Below are 22,302 nucleotides of genomic sequence, written 5' to 3'. Positions count from 1 at the left end.
GAAGAGTAATAGCAAAATTCTATCAGCAGATAGAGAATGTCATTATGATATGTCCCTTGGCTGCTTAGCTCTCCAGCCTTTGAAGTTCTTTTCACAGATGACACCAAGTCTCCACGCACCCTCCTTGTGTTTACAAACACACCAGATAAAATGAAGTATTTGAAGTTCCTGAATGTGAACTGACACATTGCTTTTTACTTCCAAGATTTTTAACATCCTGATTCCTCAAATTTCCAATCAATTTATTCATGAATTCAAACAACTATACTGAGCATCCAGTGGACTAGGTAGTAAACACAGAAATAGAACTTACCTTCATGGAACAGTATAGTGGCTGGAAAAGACACTAATAACATCGTTCAAATGTGTAGTTAGGAGCTACTGTCAAAATATCTGAAAGAAATATATGGAAAGCTGTAAGAGTTTATATGACAGACAAATGATCTACTCAGAAGGTAAGTGATAGCTGAAATAAAATCTGAAAGAAGGCAAAAGTGGAGGGAGCAGTATCATGTGCAAAGGCACTGCGGAAGAGCTATATGGTACCTTCTAGCACATCTGAGAATGCCAGTTTTTCTAGGTGGTAGGAAGGTGAAAGCAGTGGCATAAAACAAGTCTTTAAAGATGTAGGGGACAAATATAACCAGATTTTGCTATGTATCATGAAAGATTAAGAAAACACTGAAATCTTCATGCAAGGAAGTGCCACTGAGTTTCAGTCTGCAAAGATCAATTTAGTTGCTATGTGAACAGTGCATGTATAACTTAATGGGCTCACCCATTCTTTGTACTCTAATAAAATTTACCAGTGACCCAGGTTTAGAAAAGCCCTAAAGACATAAGTAAAAATAGTGTTGGGGTATGCTTGAGATGAGCCTCTAAGTGCCTTGAATCTGTGGCAAATAGTTGAAACGACTTGCTCTGTGCCTGTAATAAGAGAGTTAGGTTGAGTTGCAACTGAAAGAAAACTTTAAAAAATTAAAGTATCAAATCCCCTTATATGATGTCAGCTGAGTTACATACGAACACTACAATGTAAGAATCAGGAGACACTAAGTGTTATTGTCAGAAAGTATAAAGGGACTTAAAGAAAAATCAGTACCCAGAAGATCTGTGAAGACAGATTTTCTATTTTTACTCTTGATTATTTGTAGAAAAGAAAAAACTAAAGAGATTCCATCTTACCTTAGGTTTAAGTATATGGCTTCAAACTGTATAAGTTGGAATATCTTTGCTTATTTTCACTATACCCTTCTTGAACAATGGCTTAAATAAATGTTAGAGTCACTGCTGCTGATAATTTTATCCAAACTACAATGTTAGTCACTCTGTGTGCATGCCAAGACCTTAGAGTCCAGACTGCAGTCCTTAACATGTTATTTTAGTACCTAAGCTGCTTTGGAAACCATCCAAACTAAATGGTTACTATATCTGCTCCACAGTTCCAACACAGTGGCATGAAATGTGGTGAGGACTACAGATTCCTATTCCTCTCTGTGGATGATGTTATTATACACAGCATGAAGTACACTTCCAGACATAACACAACTTTCTGTCCAAATGCACTCATTTTGGTTGCTGGTAATTGTGTCAGACTGGAGAAATCAATGGTGTAGTAGTGGGGACCAGCATAGCAATTTACAAGTTTAATGAGAGAGGCTCTAATGGTAAGGAAGTCCACACTGCTGCTATCTCCCTTTGTCACTTCTTTTTAAGCTCTGTTGCTCTTCATGAGACCCCCACCCAGTCCTCTCATCCAGGCCATCCAGGTCCTGCCAGCCTGATGTTTCTTTATCACGTATCCATCACAACAGCCTCCTCGTGTCCTGCCTTCATGACCCCGATGATGTTCCTTGATAATTTCTCCCTTCTCACTTCTTCTCATTTTCTCCTCAATTTCTCACTCTTGTAAAATATGACTTCTCTACTCAGCATTCCACTGATGCTGCTTCTGAGGAATGCACCAATGACCTTCTAACTATAAAGCATTATGAACACTTTTCTGTTCTTAGCTAAATGAAGTTTCTTTATAGCACACGGATAACTCCCTTCTTTGTGAGATTATATCCACCCTGACATAAATTTCCCCTGATTCTCCTCCTGCACCACTGTGCACAGATAGTCAAATCAAAAGAGAACATCAAATAAATAAGCTCAGCTTGTTGCTAGCGGCCGCGGCTCTGGATGGTATTACTCATCCGAAATAGGTCATTATCCATGGATGGCACTAAAGTGCTAATGTGTGAGGATGCAGTGGCTCAAGACTGCTTATATCACTATGATTCTACTGAGCATAATTGATGATATAATTGCATGACAGAAGAACATTTAAAAATATGTGTATGTGGAATTAATAGTGTTCTTTAATAGCTACAAAAAAGTCTCTAACTACTTGTCATAATCCCACAATGGGATCTTGTATACACTATGCCCTCAGTACTCTTCTAATAAAATCAGTTTGGTTCTTTTGAAGTTATTTATACAATATCAAATAACTTGTGTAATAGTTGGTTACCTAAGTATCAGTTTTGCTAAAAAAATAATTCTTTGTGGAATCAAAATCATGTCTTGTCATACCTTAGGGAATCTTGGATATAGAAGGCTTTCAATAAGTTAGATGGTATAAAATGTCAGATAGCATTTTTAAAGAAGACTTAAAAGATACCTTACAGTACTTCCCATTAGTTGTGTAATATTCACCTAAAACTACAGTATCCATTTTCTGGCCCACAATATTGCATTATATATTGTCTAATAACTAGGAGATACAAATCATAGCCTGATGTAAAATTAGTACAACTTGACTTGTGATTTTCCAGTTTATATAACAGTTAAGTTACATAATCATAGATTCAACAGCAGTATTTTCTGTGATTTACGATGTATTCCCAACTATCCTAGCAAATAAGTAAGACACACAGATCTGAGTAGCAATAAAAAGGAAAGCATATTAAAATCAAACACAATTTACTAAAGAATTCAAGTTCTCAGCCAAGTTCTGATACTGCAATTGCATGTCATTTGCACTGCATTGAAAAGATACCATCTATTTCTGATTATGATTAATGGTTCTTTTTAGGCAGCCAACCTTCTTTTCTGTGTAACAAAGGTTTCTGTCTTAAGGTTTTGTCTTATATCAGTTATGATGTTATTTGTAAATCTGAAATAGCAGGAAACAAAATGTGAAATTTGTAATTTTATTAGTGTAAAAGTTCTATAGGCAGAAAAATAACAACCTGGATGCCTAATACTCACATGAAGCCTGTAAACCACGTGATAGGGCCGGTGGGGTGGGGGTTGGTGGAGCATTGACTAAAGCACTGGGCCAAGCTGGGAATGCTCCCAGGCAGCAGGAAGCTACTTTGATGTGTGGCCAATGTTTACTGTTTTTACAACATGCAAAAAAAAAAAATCAAACAAACGGTCTTTTTTGGTATGAGAATAAGTAAAAGTAGAAAAGAATAGTAAAATGCCAATTGGCATTTTAAAAGAATATGTTAATAGGTGTCAAAATGAACACAAGGAGCATTGCCTCACTCACTACCAGAGAGCAAGTCCCAGTATCAAACAGAATAAATGAGGCAGGAGCATGCACAGTGAGACAGGACTCAGCACCGTCTCACACTCATAGCAAACAGGGAGCAAGGGAAAGAGTGCCAGTTTGGGGTGGGGAGGAGGGGACAATCTAGGCAAGATTTGAAAAGATAATTACAGGCATGCACGACAAAAGGAAAGACTAAGTGGAGCAATAGATACACCAAAATTATTATATAGTAATTAACATGCCCTCTTTATTTCTCTTTGGGGAATTTTTTTTCATTCAGATAGAAATGAATCCTGACTGCCACAATATTTCATTTGGCAGGATATCAGGTAATTTATATTTCAAATATGATCTCATCATCATATCCATCTGTTGATATTAACAGAACATTTGTAGTGTTTGAAACTCCAACTTATAAAAGACATATCTATAAATCAGAATCTTTGAATCTAAGACTCACACACCAATGAAAACTGATAAGTGTGCCCTTATCTTACATGTGTTTTATAGTCATTTTCAGTCTTCACTCGTTTTTAAAGATTATTTGTTTTAGAGAGAGAGGGTGAGGGAAGTAGAAAGAGAAGGAGAGAAACATCAATGTGTAGTTTCCTCTTGCATGACCCTTCCTGGGGACCTAGTCAGCAACCCAGGCATGTGCCCTGACTGGGAATCAAACCAGTGAACCTTTGGTTTATAGACTAGCACTCAATCCACTGAGCCATCCAGCCAGGTAGTCTTCACTTTTAATCCACCCATCTCTCCACTCTAACTCCAGGGACCAAAGCAGTGAGAAACTGTAGGCAGCTGCCACAGAATGAGCTCAAATAAGTGTTAGACCTTTAAAAAGGCTAGCATATTTTGTATGCCAAGCCACAGTGGAGGGAGGTGGGGAGAGCTGGTTAACAGGCTCTGATCTTAATCAATCCTTGTCGAAGGGCTCTTCATAGATTCAAATAATATTTCCATTTTCTTTTGCATTTCATTTTAAAACTGAAAGCTGGAAAAAGTGAGAGGCCAAGACAATGCTGGTATGAAGAAATACTCTAAGTGCTGGACTCACAAGTTTGCCCCATTGTCCTTAACCCAGACACTAAGACCTGTGACTTCCCTTCCATATTCAGAGAGATCTGGACCAAGTACAAGGTAGAGGCTATCCAATCCTCCCTGGAAGCCTGTCTCCAGCTAACAAACACCTCTCCTTCCTCAGCATTCTTGCATGTGCCTTCTCAACCTTCAAAATGCAGTTCAAATTTTTTTTCCTCCATGGTGTATTTCCTTGTCTCATGCAGACAGAATTAACCAAATTTTCCCTTGTATCAACACTTTACCTTGAGTATAGATATCACTGTGCTTTTTAAACTGATGTACAGCTGTACCTTTTAATGTCTATTTACTCTACTAGATTGGGTTTGAGTACCCAGTGCCTCACCTAATGTGTCATTTAATTTATCCCCATTCAACATTACTCCCATGCCATAAGAGGAGGAAGAGTTAAATGATGCCTTCCCCATTTACAGCAGTGGGTCCTCCCGAAAATACCGTTGCACTGTTGTAACTGAAAACATAGGTTCAGCTGCCTGCAGCAAGGAAATCAAACTTGTGAGACAGGTGCTGGCGCAAAAGGAAAGTGCAGTGCCCTGAGAGAATGGTGAGCTCCTGTTTGGAAGACCACCCCCGTCCTGCTCAAGCTCAGTTCTTACAGGGATAGGAAGAGGAGAGCTCGGTTCTCTCTCCAATCATTTTTCTAGCTGTCAGCAGCCTGGGGCCCTGTCCATCCATCTTTCTAGCTCTTGGTACACTCAGTGTAAGAACTGCCCCCTGTGCCGTCTTGGCCAGTGTGGGGGACTTCCTGGTGCTCTTACTGTCGATGGTAATCCTGTTCCTTTTAATCTTATATTCTGCAGTTGAACTAAAAAATTTTCTTGCTACCTTGCCCAAAGGAAGCATCAAAACATATGTTCAAAATGAATTCTACCTAGTATGTAAAATTACCAGAAAATACGTACAAAATTGTTATTGACCGCTGATGATGCTGTATTTGGTTTTTGGTTAATATTATCAAACAATGTGTCTAAAGCAATGTAATATTCCTCAGTAGAGAGAGATTTTGAGAGCTTATTTAAAATAGGATGTTGCTACTTCATTTAATCAATATTCTAAAAGGTGTTGTTGCCCTGAGTAAAACAAAACCAAAACAAAACAAATGATTTGCAAATAACTGCTCTGATTGTTATATTTCTAAACATCTATTGTATATTTTGAAACATAAAAATGTTGAGACAGAATCAGTGTCTGCACACATTATTAAAGGGAAGTAAAAGGAGGTTTTTAGTAACCAGTATGAATTTTTTTACCCACTAGGATATTCAATACTTCAAGCTATTATGGAGAAAGCAGGACAAAATGGTTGGCATGTCAGCGCTATATGTGTGGAAAATTTTAATGATGTCAGCTATAGACAACTTCTAGAAGAACTTGATAGAAGACAAGAGAAGAAATTTGTAATAGACTGTGAGATAGAGAGGCTTCAAAACATATTAGAACAGGTAAGTCCTGGATTTTATGTTATTATTAACCTAGACCCTATCAGCATCTTCTTCCAACCATTTAGTTTGAAGTGTGTAGTTAGGAAGTTTTCACTCTATGGTTTGTCTCCAACAGTAATTCATAATCCTCTATCACCAAACACCATTTGAGTTCTTAAGTCTCAATGCAGGGAAGACCACAATTTCTCAGACATTTTAAAACACACAACGCAAAGAACATTTTGTGAACCATCAAGACCTCTTGGCCCCCAATCATCATAAACATTAATTTTGAAGATTAATACCATCTAAAATATTTGAAAACTGTAATATTTGTGACTGTGTGCTTTTTCTAACCTTTAGAGTAATCGCTACATGAAAATAACAACATGAACTAGTAAAGCAATGAAATAAAATGAAATTAAGTGGCATATTGTGCATAGCAGATTTTCTTCTAGATGTTGTGTGTAAACACCTTACCACCACAGGAAAGGCGGTTTTCAACTCACCACACAAAAGAAGATACTTTAAATAAAGCTTTCAATAAATATTTGTTGATTTGCTTGGTAGGAAATTAAAAAATAGAGCTCTGTCATTGTGTTGAGTGATGGGAAAGTATTATCAAATAATGGATAGCGTTTGCCTTCCCTGTAACCTGCGCATCAGGATCACGCTTTGAAAGCTTGTATTCGGCCAAATTCACAGTGAATGATCGCCATCTAGTGGTTTTAGAAATGTTTGTTCATTTTATCTATATGTTAGGTTAGCTAGACAATCAATATCATAACATGATGGGTTTCTTTTTAGTTTGCTTCATATATGTTATCTACAAAATCATATAATTTCATTTGTAGTAGTAAATTTACTCATTAGAAGGTTTGTTTATAAAAATAAATATGCAACTATTCAAAATCAACATGTGTTTCAGATCCTCCTCATTATAGAAGGGCACTAAACCAGAGGCTGTAAGTTTCCTTCCTCAGCTGTATTAAATTTTGTAAACATTAAAAGTGAAAAGGAATGTGGTATTTCTTTTAGAGAGTTGGTGAGGCCAGAGCATGCTGTAAGAGGAAATGTCAGTGTATTCACCTTCTGTTAGCCTTTACAGCAGGGAAAAAGCCCGCTTGATTGAAGAAATATGTTCGTATTATATTGGAAAATATTAATTATAAACATCTACATTACTCAGGTTTATTCCTGAGAGAGTCCCAAATTATTAAGGTTGTAATAATTCAGGGTATATGAAATTTTTAAATGTGTATTTGTGGAACCCAGGGGAAAACTCTCATACTACAAGACGGTCACTTCAGCTCCAACTCTCATTCTTCCTCTCTCCCACTCCTGCCCGTGTCAAGAGTTTGAGTTGTTTGACCTGGACAACTGAAGCTTTGTAAATAATTCCTCATGAATCCCAGAGAGCAGTCAATTCTAAGAACTGCCTGGATTGCCAAGTTCCTGTCAGAGCTTGAGTGAGGCTCAGAAAGACCCTCCACTTAGCACCTGTGCTTAAAAGATTGCGTCTGAAGGAAGCAATTGAGTGCCGAAAGCACACTGACCCATTTCGGAGGCTTAGCTGTTTTCTAAGAAGAAAGTCTGCACACCCGAGTGATTTGGAATAACTCTTTAAATAAGCCTTAAATAAGCTCTTGCTAAGGGAACTGTACATTTTTATTTCACTGTCATTTCAGAAAAATATTTTTGCCAGCCTTATTAAGATATGAATTATGTATAACATTGGGTAAGTTTAAGGTGTACAACAGGACAATGTGATACCCTAATAAATGGCGAAGTGATTACCATGGTAAAATTGGTTAATAGATTCACCACTTCACATAATTATCATTTCTTTGGGTGGATGAGGACATTTAAGGTCTATTTTCTTAGTAACTTTCAAGGATATAATACACTATTGTCAACTGTAATCACCATGCTGTGCATTACATCCCCAAAACTTAGAAAACTTGAATGTCTACCTTTTCTATTTCTATTTCTATTTCTATTTCTATTTCTATATCTATTATTCTCGCTGAATCTGAAAGGTTTCCATCATGACTGCATAGTAATAATGAGACTAATAATAGACCTTTTTCCCTTTAAAATACCTCTCATGTATAAATCTCATAAATTATAACAAAGTCTACTGTATTGTGAGACTATAATGTACTCTTAATTGTCCTATAAAATTTCTCTGTAAGGCTTATTTCTGATTCTGAAATGATTTTTTTACTTTCAATATTTTAATGCATTGTACCTCTAAGCAAAATCACTTTTATTGTTTCTAGTTTTACCCTTGACTCATCTAAATACAAGAGATAATCCAGATTTTTGTCAGGAATCTGTAAATGCATTTCATTACCTCTGTGATACGACATCTTAAATAAATGGGGATAACAAAAGAAAACAATTTTAAAGAATCGATCCATTTTTAAAAAAGTGAAATACTAAGGAATTTTAATCAGAAAAATATATCCCTCTCTCAGAAGCTGGTGAAATTATTACAATAAAGATCAGGGGAAATTTCCAGAAGAGTGGATGCCCTTCATATTATGGTAGCATGCTGTTAATAAATCCTTTTTTTGATGGTTCAATTTGTATCAATTTTTAACATATAATGTAAATAGCTTACACAATTTTCTCTCAAAATTAATAGTGGACAACTGTAGTTAGAGAAACACTGAAATCTTCAGTATATGTTTTCCAAATTATTTTTATTCAATGAACTTATCAGTTCTTCTTTAAATTTGATCTTGATTGTATTTTTTCCATTACCGCCCCCAGCAAACACCACGCTGTTGTCCATGTCCACGAGCTCTTTTCCTCTTTGCTCAGTCCCTCCACCCCTCTGTAGCTGTCATCCTGCTCTCCATCTATGAGTCTGTCCTCATTTTCCTTGTTAGTTCAGTTTGTTCATTATATTCCACAAATGAGTGAAGTCATAGGGTATTTGTCTTTCTCAGACTAGCTTATTTCACTTAGCCTAATGTTCTCCAGGTCCATCCATGCTGTTGCAAAGGCTTATAAATGCATTGCTATTTAAAATAGCAGTCAGCCACATTCTCATTCAAACATTCCAAAAAAAAAATGAGCCTCAAAACAGGTATTTGAAATTGTAGTTTAAGGAAAAATGGAGGAATTTATGTAAATATCTCTCACTGAGATATTTAAGAGGACTAAATAGTAATGCAAAAAAATACCATAAAATTCAATAAAAAATAAAGCATTAGAAAATAACAAAACTACATTAGATTTTTGCCATTTTGTTTGCATCAGGCTCCATCAAAACCAACTTTATGTTTGGCTCTCTGAATCTAATGGGCATTTTGGTCTACTCATCAGCAAGGAACAAAACTTTGAAAAGCAACTTACAACTAAAAACATTTTTGAGTATTTGTTGAATTGTTGATCAATTATTGAAAGAAAAAATCTTGATTTCTACTAAAATTGATATAATCTTTTTGGACAATGGCATTGTTCATCTCACCTTGTTTTCTTGCTATAAAAATACATAAATTATTTTATAGAATAGCTCATAATAGCTTAATATAACTTGGAGCAAATCAATTGTTTTCATGTCAAAATAAATGGCAGATAGTAGGAGACTATCAAACATTATCTTCACATATCTATTAGTTTTAAATCTGGAACTTCATTTCTCAAAAAGAGTCTCTGGGGACTCTATCTAATACCTTATCAATTGAACACTGAAGTACCAGACTTCGATTCTCATTTTTAACCCAGTAGCAAAAAAGCAACAAAGCCTTGATATTCATCTTTCCAGCATCAAAAACCATTTGAGCCAAACGGCACTTGAAGGTAACGGCTGCTCACAAGCTCACTCCACCAGGAACACCACCTAAGGACCTATGGCTGGGTCTCTGTGGCCCTGCTGCCAGGGGCACCCAGCTCCCAGGGGCCCAGCTCGTCCCCTGAGATCTGCTGTTGTCACAACGGGCAGTGGGAGGGCTTGTGTTCTAACGCGTTCTTTGGTCAGTTCACTTATTGCCTCAAAATTATAATTTATCCAGAAAAGATAAAGGTTTTTACTTTTTGAGGGATGGGTAAGAAATCTTAAATTGTTTATTTTTCAAAAGTGAGTGAATCCATTCACACACGATTCTTCTCCTTCCTTACTGTAAATGAGGAGCATTGGGCTGAGATGATCCGGGAAAGCCTTTCTCACTCTAAAGGTCAATAATGCTATTTGCAATGAAGACTTTCTGATAATTGTGTTCAATCCTGAAGCAATATATGATTTTACACATGGGGCATATGCTGAAAAGAAGCATAAAGATTAAACTTCAGTCAAGTGGCCTTTTCTGTATATTCACTCATTCTACAAATATTTCTTGAGTTCCCACTTTGGATGAGGCCCCATGCTCTGCTGAAGATAAAGTGGTGAGCAAAAGAGATACATTTTCTGTTCTAATTAGTAACTCTCACCTGGTTAACTGTGGTTTAAACAAAAAGTACTCAAATCCTACTAAAATATATTCTCTCCTTTAGAAAAATAGCACATAAAAAGTGATCAAGACTCTCATTGCCTCAAGGACTTTGCTCTGAGTGCCAGTTCTTATTGAGGAGGTGACGATGTCAAAGGCATTAGATAGAGAACTGGAACTACATTGGCCTTGGGATATACCATAGATGTATTGAAGGAGTCCAACCAAGTAAACCAAGTAGTTACCAGGAGAAGATGTCAAAAAGTGACCTCATTGCACAAAATAGCCGTTTATCAAAGTAATGGAGAAAAATGGCCCTGGAATTGGCTCAAGGATATCTCGAACTGTCTCTAGCACACACCTCGAATTTCATGGTACCCCCTTCCCTTCGCCAGCATCTTCAGTTTTGCCATATGAAAGCAAAATTCAGTGTTCTGTCAAACACAATGTGAATCTCAGATAATTAGCAAACCAAGTGACCTTCCCCTACCATTTGCAAATTAATCAAAAAAGTTTAAAAGTCATGATTGACCTCTTAGACCTTTACTGCACCACAAAAGAAAGCCAAATATCCTTCCTCGGAGCACAGTTAGAAAGCCGAAAATTCCTCACAAACAGAAATGTTTCCATTTGCATGTGGGCAGTGAAACATGGACAGGGCCCCAGTTAACTTGTGCTTAGTCCAAGGCGCCACCTAAGTGACACGTCAGGCCTCAGATATGGTTTTTCGCCAATTACCAAATGTGTGACAGTGCTGATTAGCAGGTAAAGCCTATTTACCTAGAGTCTGCATTTATAAGTTTTCAGAGTTCTCTAATGTAAGAAATTGTACTAAATCTAGAGCTCTACCTGGTCCACGTATGCTTCCCAAAACATATCAGATACTGAATAAAACACCAAAAAGGGCCAAAGGCCTAAAGAGCCTGCCTCTGTGAGCCATATTTGGTTGAGCCATTCATTATCTAGAAAGAAAGGAGAATTATAGTTAATAGCTAATGGCCATAAATTCATTTTTTCCACTGTAAAACATAACAAAGCAAAACAAAAAAAACAAACCTCTAAAAAGTGTGAAATAAGATACAGAAGAGACAAAAGGAAGCAGCAAGAGAAGAGGAAACCAGTTATAAGTAGTCATTATAGAGAGATGATAGCTTCAATTGTTTGCATCATCTTCAGAAAGATTAAGCAGCATACAATATGATAGCAGGAATGAGCCACCAGCAGGAGACAGGTCAATTCTGCACTTGACTCCTTATTTATTCACTCAACATCTATGTGCCAGCCATCATCCCAGGTACTGCATGGCTCTATCAAGAGGCGCAAATCATGGACCCCACACTGGGAACTCACAAACAAATCATTACAATCACATGGGTTCAGAGACAGAATTACTGCCAAACGGATCAGGAACCCAGAAGGTGTGGTGACTAAATATAACCAGAATTCTTCCTGGGGGGAGGGAAAGACACTTAAATGGAAAATGCTCTATATTCTCCCAGTGGAATGGAAAGGCAAAGGGGTCTGAAAACGCTTGGAAGAAGGAGATCAGTTCTATGGGATAAAAGTTGGGTAGAGTGCCAAGATGAAGCTATAAGGACCAGAGGTAGCAGGAACAGGGATTAGTGCTTGTATTGCATTCATTTAGCAATCTGCCTTTGCTGTTGAAACTTCTCCATCAAAGCAGAGTCTAAGTTTGTCATTTACCAATTTGCTCCCAGTGATATAAAAACAGATCAAAATAATTGTTGCATAAATGAGAGTCTGAATGAGCTTCACATGAAGATACAAGCAGGAGAAATATCTCTTTTATGTGTTTCAGGGAAGAGCACCCAGTACTGGAAGTTGTACAGGGTAAGCCCTCAGTCATCTGAGATCGGGAATTTAGGCTTCTAGAGCTTGTTGTATAGGCTGAAAAAAAGCACAAGAGTTTTTACTGCCATATATTAAAGTAACAGTGAGTGAGATACAATGGGAACAAATCGGGTACTCAGATAAATTACTGTAGCAAAGAAATCATATCAGCAATTTCTTGCACTGCAGTACTGGCAGGGTGACTTCTTTTACGTCATTATAAACCTACTTTTGCATATCAAGCTTGGCTGGATCCGGAGCTGCAACAAAGACAAAACTTAAAAGACATGAGATTATGTTTTAAAAGGTGAACTTCACTTCTTTAATCTTACTTTTTTTTTCAGCTGACTTGATTTGAATGTGCAAGTCCCATTATGATGCTCTGGGTTTGTCGTTTTCACAGAAAACAGAAATACCTTTACAGATCTCAGCCAGGCAAAGGAGGTGGGACCTGTAAAGGCTTCTCTAATTATCTCTTAGCAACTGTTTCCATGGTTGCAGCTCTTCTTCATTCTTATAAAGTAAACACACTAAAATAAAAAGAAGACAAAATGTATAAGATTTTTTAAAGAAAAGAATATGATTGTCAGAATAAAATTAATACTTACCTGGCAGGGGAGATACCATGATCAAGAATAAAATTTATTTTAGTTGATACTGCAAGAACCTTATTAGAATTGTTGTCATTATTATTGTTGACTTGAACATTCAAAAATTCAGCTTCTTAATTTTAAAAAAATAAAGGAAAATCTGCTTGATAATTTTAGATATATAAAAAAGTTAGTTTTTCTTGCTTTAAGTAAAAGTCAGCTACATAGACTTATCTACTAGGGTTTAGGAATAGGTAAGTAATAGTCCTCTTTAAGTAGAAAAAGAGTATGATTTCATAATTTATTTCACTAGGATTTTGTAGCTACTTTTTAAATGTTCAAAAGGCAGTGATATTAATAAAAAGGGAGAAAAACATTCAACAATACCTTTGAGAACATGTTTCTGAGTCTTGTAAACATGATAAATACAACTATACTTTATAAATTCTAGACTATTCATATTAAACAGTTTAGTAATTGAGTGTACAACCTGTTAGTAAATGAAGAGATACATTTTTTAGAAAGATAATGGAACAAATTCACTCCTAATCCTCTCCTTCAGGTTAACCACATAATTGTTCAAGACTTCCTGTCAATTGTCTAGATTTTCTCTGAACTCATATATATACCAAGTTTAAGATCAGATTATAGAAGGATATTAAAGGAGTGTCATTTATACCAAAATAAGTAAGTTTTACAAAATCACTGACAAATGAAAGAATGATCAAGGCTGTATACAGAGGAAATTTACTTTCGCTTTTTTAAGATTCATATATAGCACATGATTGTTTATTCTTCCAAAGTCCAGGCTTAAATTGTCTCTGTCCTGGCCCTATGTCCTCCCCTTAAAACTACAGAACATATATTGGAACATATAAATATACATGTATCAGGTCTGTCCAGAAAAAGTTCAGCATTGTTAATATAACAAATACAGTTTGTGTGGCATTAATATAAGTAACCTGGGAGCCAAGGAGAGTGGACTGGAATGCACATGTGTAAACAATGACAGCTTCACTGTACTAGTCCGTGGGGGTGGTAGATGCCATTGAGTGAGCATGTGCACTGTGTGGCCATCACATTCAAAGTGACTGAGCAAGCAGAGCAATGAATCTGCATCAAATTTTGCATTAATCTTGAACATTCTTCCATGGAAACTATTTGAATGATTCAGAAGTCTGCAGGTATGGGCAACTGGTGATTAGCAGCTTCATCAAGACATGCAGATGTTTTTGATGAAACATTAAATCACCCATGTGACTCAGCCCCACTACAGCCCAGATTTGATGCCCTGTGACTTCTGGCTTTTCCCAAAACTAAAATCACCTCTGGAAGGGAAGAGATTTCTGACCTTTGATGACATTCAGGAAAATACAATGGAACAGCTGATGGTGATTCTAACAAAGGATTTTGCAGAGTGTTTTGAACAGTGGAAGAGACACTGAGAGAACTGTGTGAGATCCCAGGTACCTACTTTGAAGGACGCTGAGGCATCATTTTAATATGTACAGTGTTTGTATCTTCTTCAATAAATATCTCTATTTTTCATAGGACATGGCTGGATACTTTCTGAACAGACCACATATATTTGAATTTTATATTTATAATTAATTTTTGTTCATTTTTCTGATTGTTTTAACATAAACTTAAAGTCAAATATTCCAATATAACATAATATAATGTAATATGTAGTATCTTACAAGTAACACAAGAGAAATAAATTGTCTTGTCTCTGCCCACCCCACCATTTATTTTCCTTCCTTATAAATGTATTCAACACTCATCCATTTGCTCATTTATTTAACAAATATTTTTTCAATACCTATGGACATTGTATATAAAGTTAAATCAATCTCAGTTCTTGCCTTGAAGAAATTTCAAATGTAAAGCAAAGCAGAGGAACATAAGCAAGCAATACAGCACAATGCAGAAAGGTGTAATAAAGATGAAAGTAGATTATTGAGAAATGAGTTAGAATTCTCTAGTAAGAAAACCTGGGAAGAGACATTCAAGGCACGTTCAGAGCAGAGCTCTGGTGCGGAAGCCACCTCTGTAGGGAAAGGAAGTGAGTGTGGCTTGAATATCAAGTGCAGGGGAAATAAGAAGGCAAATTGAAGGCAAGTTGTGAAAGGCCTCATAGGCTTTACTTAGTAGTTTTAAATTCATAACATTCACATGTCATTGGATGTCTTCAGCATCCTAATGACATTATCAAATTTTATTTTAAAAAGATAATTCTGATGACAATATAGAGAATGGACTGGAAGGGGGTCATTCTGGTTACTAAGTAGTATAGCAAAAGAGTAAATGTTCTTAATCTTTATACTTTATTTTTCACTTTTACATTTTAAAGTATAAAAATATACTTTATATTTTAAGGATGTTCCATGTCTAATAAAGTATAACTTCATTTATTTGACACCTATGCAACAAATATTTATTCAGTGCTTATTACAAATCAATGTTGTAAGCTCAGTAGAAGTCTCTACCCCATGGAGCTTGTATTTCAGTGAGGGAGCCACACAATAAACAAATAAATACATAATGCCAAATAGTGATAACATTATTTTTACTAAGTATATTTATTATATGTCACTTTGCAAAACACCATGATGTGCACTTAGGCATTCATAGTCTTTATTATTTTTGTTAAAATTTTGAGAAGTTTACTTGATCTAACTGGGGTTTAAAAAAATTGATAATGTTAACAATATTCTCAGTCATTATGAATAATAGTCTTTAAATTTTCATTGTAACTGTGAAAATATGGGCAAAAGACCTGCCCAGTGAAGTTGCTATGCAAATATTGCATACCAACATCAAACGGGAGAATCCCATTTGTTAGGGAGAAGTATCATGTTTTCTGCCCTCTCTCTGTCAGTTATAACCTTTCATATGTTCATTTTTTAAAATGATTTAGGAGTTAATCATTTAAACAAATGTGAAGGGTTTACTCAGAAAAATTTCTACTCCTTTTTTGAGGCAGGATATCTGTTTATATCTATGTCCTCTCTGAATCCACTTCATAGGAACCAGGCCTCTTGTACCAAACTATTCAAAGTAGAACATACCCATAAATTTAAATGCAAAGAAAGTATTCTATTGCCATAATGGAGACAACTGTACTTGAACAACAATAAAAAAAAAGTAAAGAGAATAACCCTGGGTCCATATGACTTACGTATTCAATCACAATTTTATCTATCGAATATAATTACAAACATGTAAATTTAAAAATTCATGACCAAAAACTTACTAGCTGAAATTACAAAATAGTGAGGTGCTATCACAAAAATTATGGACAGAACTTAAATATGCCTCAAATGGTTTAAGTTGTGCTTTTGCTATGGGTAATGAAGATCAACACTGAGGAGAAATAAGAAAGTACTATTAAAGTAACTGAAGTTTGAAATGTATGTGAAAGTTAAGGAAGGATGTGAGTGAAGAATAATGTTATAGGATGAACTTTTCCGAAATCTTTTTTTATTGTTGTTCAAGTACAATTGTCTCCATTTTCTCCTCACTACTCTCCTCCACCCCACTGACTCCTATCTTTTACCCTAGATCCTAACTCCCTTTGGCTTTGTCCGTGTGTCTTTTATACATGGAAGAATGAACTGAAACAACCTTTTAAAATTGTTCTACAGAACTGTACACTATCTGGCTCAGAGGTTTTTAGTGTACTTTCTGTTATTAAAGTCTTTAAACATTCCTATAGCAAAAAAACCTACTAAACCTTATTTTACCTAGTGTTCCTGCTAAAGTGGCCACAGAACTTTTTTTTCAGTCACCTTTTTACATTTTACTTGCCTAAATATATGACTCCTCGAATTTTTATAACCCTAGATATTTTTTCAGTGATGATATATCCAATTAGTTACAACTCAAGAAATAAGATATTCCATCCTGGCTAGTGTGGCTCAGTGGATTGAGTACAGGCTGTGAACCAAAGGGTTGCCAGTTCGATTCCCAGTCAGGGCACATGCCTGGGTTGCAGGCCAGGCCCCCAGTACTGGGCGTGTAAAAGGCAACCGCTCATTGATGTTTCTCTTCCTCTCTTTCTCCTTCTCTTCCCCTCTCTCTAAAAATAAATAAATAAAAATCTGTAAAAAAAGAAATAAGATATTCTGATTAATGAAAGTTAACTGTATATATTACCACTTATGGAATTCCTGTCTTCAAAGGAACATCACAAAATGTATTTAACACTAGTATAGTTAGAATGTATTTGACTATATTGGACATAGTTTAACCTTTAATTACCACTTTGAGCTTGTCTCATAAATAGATTTACTTATTTTATGGAGTTGAATTGGCATTAAATATAGGATATGTACTTGAACTGTCATTTTAAATATACATCTGGTAAAGTACAAGCTGTACAAAATTGATTCTGAATTATTTAAGTCTTTCTGATAATTAGCTTTATTATGAGTGTATAAAAAATTTGCAGACCTAGACTTGGATGTGTTACATTTTACCTGGTAGTTCTTCGTCTGTGAGTTCCTGACCCAGTCTAGTGCAAAATGGGATTAACAATACCTTGCATATATGTTTTTATTGAAACAATATGTTCAGACACAAGATTACTGAAAAAAAGGAACTGTGTCTGTTTCATTACGAGAAATTTAGTTATTCTTCTGCACAAGTTTGGCATCATCAAAAATCTAATGTGAGAAAGAATGTCATTCTCATAAGTATCTGTTTTATTCATTTTGTTATTATGAAAGATAGAGTGCTATTGAATTGCTGTGGCCTAAGAAAGGCAACAGGGTATGATAAAAAATGATGAAAAGTGTAGTCAAAAGACCTGGGGTGAAGTCCCAGCTTCATCACTTAATGCTTGTATTTATTTAATGCATTTGTTAATGAAAGCACAGGATTAACCTCTCCACCTATATCTCATTAGAATGATTTTTATATTGCTTCTTACAAAATGTGTCTTTAATTAAAGAAGAACATGCTGCTCTCTGGTTCTTTCAAGCTGTTATGTGAGTTTCAAATTAATAATTACAAATTCCATAGAATCTTTTGTGCCTCTTCGCAAATATTTTAAATCACTAAATTAAAGTGCTTTTAACTCAAAATGGATCTCTGCTAAGAGATATTCAGAGTCAACCTAATGAGAATTATAATACTATTCAGGATTTGTGGATGTAGAATTTTGAACAACCATAACTGTCAGAGAGAAGGACATGCAGGTGTATTCTACCATGTGTTTTTCTGTGGCTGTTGGCAGTTACCCTGATGGGGCAGAAAGACACAGAGTGGACATTAAACACCATAATTTCAACACTTGATTTTCACTTATAGTTCTACCACCCTATTCAAATCATATTGCTGTCAGTGTGGGAGAGGTATATATCAAGTTATCTATATTCTTTGATCCAAAAGGATAAAACTGAAAGAATTTTTTATCATTTAGAATAAAGCTGAAGAAAGAAACAATAGCAAACCAGTACTATGCATGGGTATCCTTAAAGATTATAAGACAATATGAAGGGGAAAATCATGTTTCAGGAATATAAATAATTTATTAAATAAAGATACTAATTCATTCCTATTTCTCTATATAAGAGAATAAACATTTCAAACCAAATTTACATATCCAAATAAAAGTATTTTGTACAACTTGAGACCCTGATTATACATAGAGATTAGGGACTCAGAATATAAGAAAGACAGGTTATACTACAGAGATGAAAAGCTTGGGACAGTCAGTCAACAGAAGTGTTTTTTACATTATAGATTACACTACCATGTTGGTAATTATTTTTAAACTGGAGACTATCTTAGTTTGGCTTCCCCCAGAAGCATACTTTAAGGCAGGAATTGGTGTGTAATCAGTCAGTTTGCTAGGTGAAGAACACACCTGAAGCACAGTGGACAAATGCAGTCAATAAAAGGTGCAGCATTTATCTAGCAAATTACTACATAAATTACTATGTGTGTGAGAGGGGCTTAATCTCATTTGAAATTAGCGTAAACTAATTACTAGAGCTAGTGTAGAGCATACACATTAGAATCATCTCACTGTGGGGCAAGGAACTTAGATTTTCTATGCACCGGTTCCTGTCATCATTGCACCAGTACTGCTGGGGAAGAGGGCCTTCATCTCCTGACTCTTCCACCTGGTCTCCCCACCACCACCCCACCCCTAAGGGCAAAGCATGCTCTAGAGACCAGAGAAGACCCTGTGTCATGGAAATGCAGGTGCTGCCAGTTAGAAGTCATAAGCCAGTGTGTTAACATGGTAAGAGGGAAAAGCATGGTGGGGCACCAGCAGCGTTTATTACAGTGACTGACAATACAGATATAGAACTTTTAAGTCTGTATAAGATTCTAGAGTCCAAAGAACTCTACCCCAACTTCTTTTATTGATCATGAGTCAGCTTTTGCTATGTCCTTCCAGTGAGAGAGATCATTACTTTGAGAGGTAGCCATTCCCTTTATGGGCAAGTCTCTTCCCCTCCCTTTCTCCTAAAAAACAGTTTGTCTTAATTAGAAGCTTTTATAATTTCTAACATCTCCAAGTATAGAAAAGAATAAAAATATATGTACACACACCTGTGTGTGCACATGGTACTTCTTTCCCTTCAAACATTTGAAGAGAGCTCTCATTCCCTATCTTCTCTCTTAATCTCCTCTCACACTGGGCAGCCTTAGTTCTGTTTGGTCTGGGCTCTTTATTTCCCTCTCCCTGTGTGTGCATCCCATGCTCCAAACTAAAGGGCCTTCTGTTATTTTACAAGATTGTAGTTTAAGTCCACAGTTGTTTGCAAAAGTCCCTTGCCTTATATTTTTTCTTTTTATAGAACTGAAGAAAACTAACTAAACAAACTAAAAATGTGGTATTTATCTATATGAAAATGTGTTGAAGCCTATTTAAAATCAGCATTCAGGGGACATTTGGGAGTTTGACATTTCTACAGAATACAAAGATTAGTGAGAGTGACTGCCCTCATTACAATAACTCTCCAACATTTACCAGGCATCAATCGTGTCTCTAACACTGCCAAAATATTGTACTGTTTTTTCCATGTCACTGAACTCTCAAGAACATGATAACTGGAAGAGATATTTCCAGCTGATGTATAAAATTTAACTAAAAGGGAAACCAAAACCACTCATATTCATACTCAAGTGTGCCACTGAAGATCTTCAGCTTAAAGACAGTGCTTAATATAACAATCACAGCTTCATAATAATAGTTTCAGGTAATACATATCAGCTCTTATCTCAAAAGACCCCTGAGTGATACATAAAACCATTGCTGATTCATAAAAGACTAACATAAAATCTGATTGTGGATTGAACACTGAGCTTTATTCATTTTCAAGTCTCAAATTGATCGTAATATGCTAGTGTTGGTGACATTTATATTCTCACTAACTTCTTTATTCATCCAATCAATATTTAATAGTATCTATTCTCTCTTAAAAACTACCTTGTTCTCCTAATCATACAATACCACTTCTTAAAACCCACACTACTCCCTTTACTCTGTTTGAATTGCAGTCATAGTAAACATCCTTGTAAGAGCAGCACTAACTTACTTATCTTTATAATCTTTGGCTTTCCTGACCTAAATTTATACATGAGACATTTATTGCACTACTTATTTAAAGGTAGAGGCAAGATGAAAAGATGTCCTGGACTCATTTTTCTCTAATTTTAATAAATAAACAAAGACTTAAAAGTCCCTGTCCCATTCATAAAAATTGATTATGCCATAATTTGCTAATAAAACATCTACAGTGATGACATCTGGCATTTACCTTATTGAGACACATAAGCCTGATTTCAGAATTGAATCATTTGACCATTACCATGGATGTTGATGAACAAATGTTTATTTTCTAAAAAACAAACAACAAAAAGTATTAAAAGAATCAAATAATCATTTTTCCTATGTTTTATTCTTGTAAACGTGGGCACTTGAAAGTGTATCATCAGTGTGACCACTGCTCCCTGAGGCCCTGGGGTGCAGAATGTCCTTCCTAACCCACTCTTCAAATCTACTCCAGACTCTCAATCATTATTCTTTGTTTAATTTCATCCTGGTTCTTGCAAGAAGATAAAGTATGAAAATGCCAATTTGCTTTTTTACACTTTTTGTCTTTATGAAAAACCATCATTAATTACTGCAGCCAAGTCCTCATCTAGGCAGTGTTTTCATGTGACAACTCAGTCAAAACACTTGAGTGAATGTAGTGCTATTTGATATTCATATCATTCACCTCAAGCTGTTTCTGTCCACTCATTATGACAGAATAGCATCAGATACAGAGATACAAGGTTTGTTCTACATTTGAATTCCAGTCACTCAGATTTTTTTTTTACATAAGAGAGTCTTTACTTTGGTTGAGATAATGAAAGATGTAAAACAACACCCATGATGTCGATTTTACACGATCATTTTTCAAAAATTAAATAAATAATACTCTAGGTATAGGATACTTTACTATGGAGTATAAACATGATGTTTCCAAAGAAACTTCAATCTAGTGGAGGATACTTGGTAGAAGGACCAAGATCTTGCCTTAAACTATGGCCACCCCCAGGTCAGTGCTTATCACACTCACTGCACACATTGAGGCCTTTGCAACAACATGCAGAACCTTCACTTTCTCCCAGGAGGGATCTGGCTCAGCAAAAATGGTATTCTTTCTAGCATCACCAGCAAGGTAAATAAATCTGCAGATCACTGCTCCCTGAGGCCCTGGGCTTGCAGAATGTTGATGCATATCAAACTCTGCAAGGCCTTGGCAGCCAGGATTTTTGTCACTTTTGGTTCTTTGTGGTTTCTCTAAGTCCTCAGCCCTTGAAAACGTATTACATAACCATTAATTTATTATTGTTCTTTGCCAGGCAATCTAGAACTGACAACAATTTCTTTACAGAATTACCCAGTGAAGAATTTCCACTGATTTCACATATTTCCAATCATTTATACTTTAAAGTGAATTTAAAAGAAAGGAGAGGTTATTATCTGAGGTCGCACACAAATCGCAAGCTGAGGGTGTTGAGAGACAAGAGGCAGAATGAGTGTGAGGGCTTAAAGAGAGTGCAAAAGGGCTTAAAGAGCCACAACAGAGAAAGTTATGGTGAATCAGTAAGAAAAATAACAGAGTGCTCAGTGGCAGCAGTGCCTGCTGAAGTCAAAGAGTACAGATCTTTCTAGTAAATTGAATAACAGTATGCAGTTTCCCAGCTGAGTATCAACCACCGTGTTCCTTGATAACTATCTTGCACAAGTGGTACCTGAGATGCTCCCAAAATAAGAGGGGTTCAAGCTACTCAGTCCATGACAAACCACTCAGGACTGTTTTACCCATTATGATGACTAATTA

At 35.9% G+C, this 22,302-nt stretch overlaps 1 protein-coding gene across 7 annotated transcripts in view; it reads left to right on the top strand.

Annotated features, from left to right (window-relative positions):
* Window positions 1-22,302, top strand: part of GRIA4 (glutamate ionotropic receptor AMPA type subunit 4) — a 381,468-nt gene that overhangs the window by 266,170 nt on the left and 92,996 nt on the right. For all 7 annotated transcript variants that reach the window (XM_028516861.2, XM_028516860.2, XM_028516859.2 and 4 more), the window contains exon 5: window positions 5,906-6,090. In XM_028516861.2, the coding sequence (XP_028372662.1) occupies window positions 5,906-6,090 (185 nt within the window). The remainder of the gene's footprint in view (window positions 1-5,905; window positions 6,091-22,302) is intronic.

The sequence above is a fragment of the Phyllostomus discolor genome, chromosome 6 (assembly GCF_004126475.2).
Source record: "Phyllostomus discolor isolate MPI-MPIP mPhyDis1 chromosome 6, mPhyDis1.pri.v3, whole genome shotgun sequence".
NCBI classification, from domain to species: Eukaryota; Metazoa; Chordata; class Mammalia; order Chiroptera; family Phyllostomidae; genus Phyllostomus; species Phyllostomus discolor.
The sequence above is the reverse complement of the archived record's forward strand: the minus strand, read 5'-3'. Positions and strand labels throughout refer to the sequence as shown.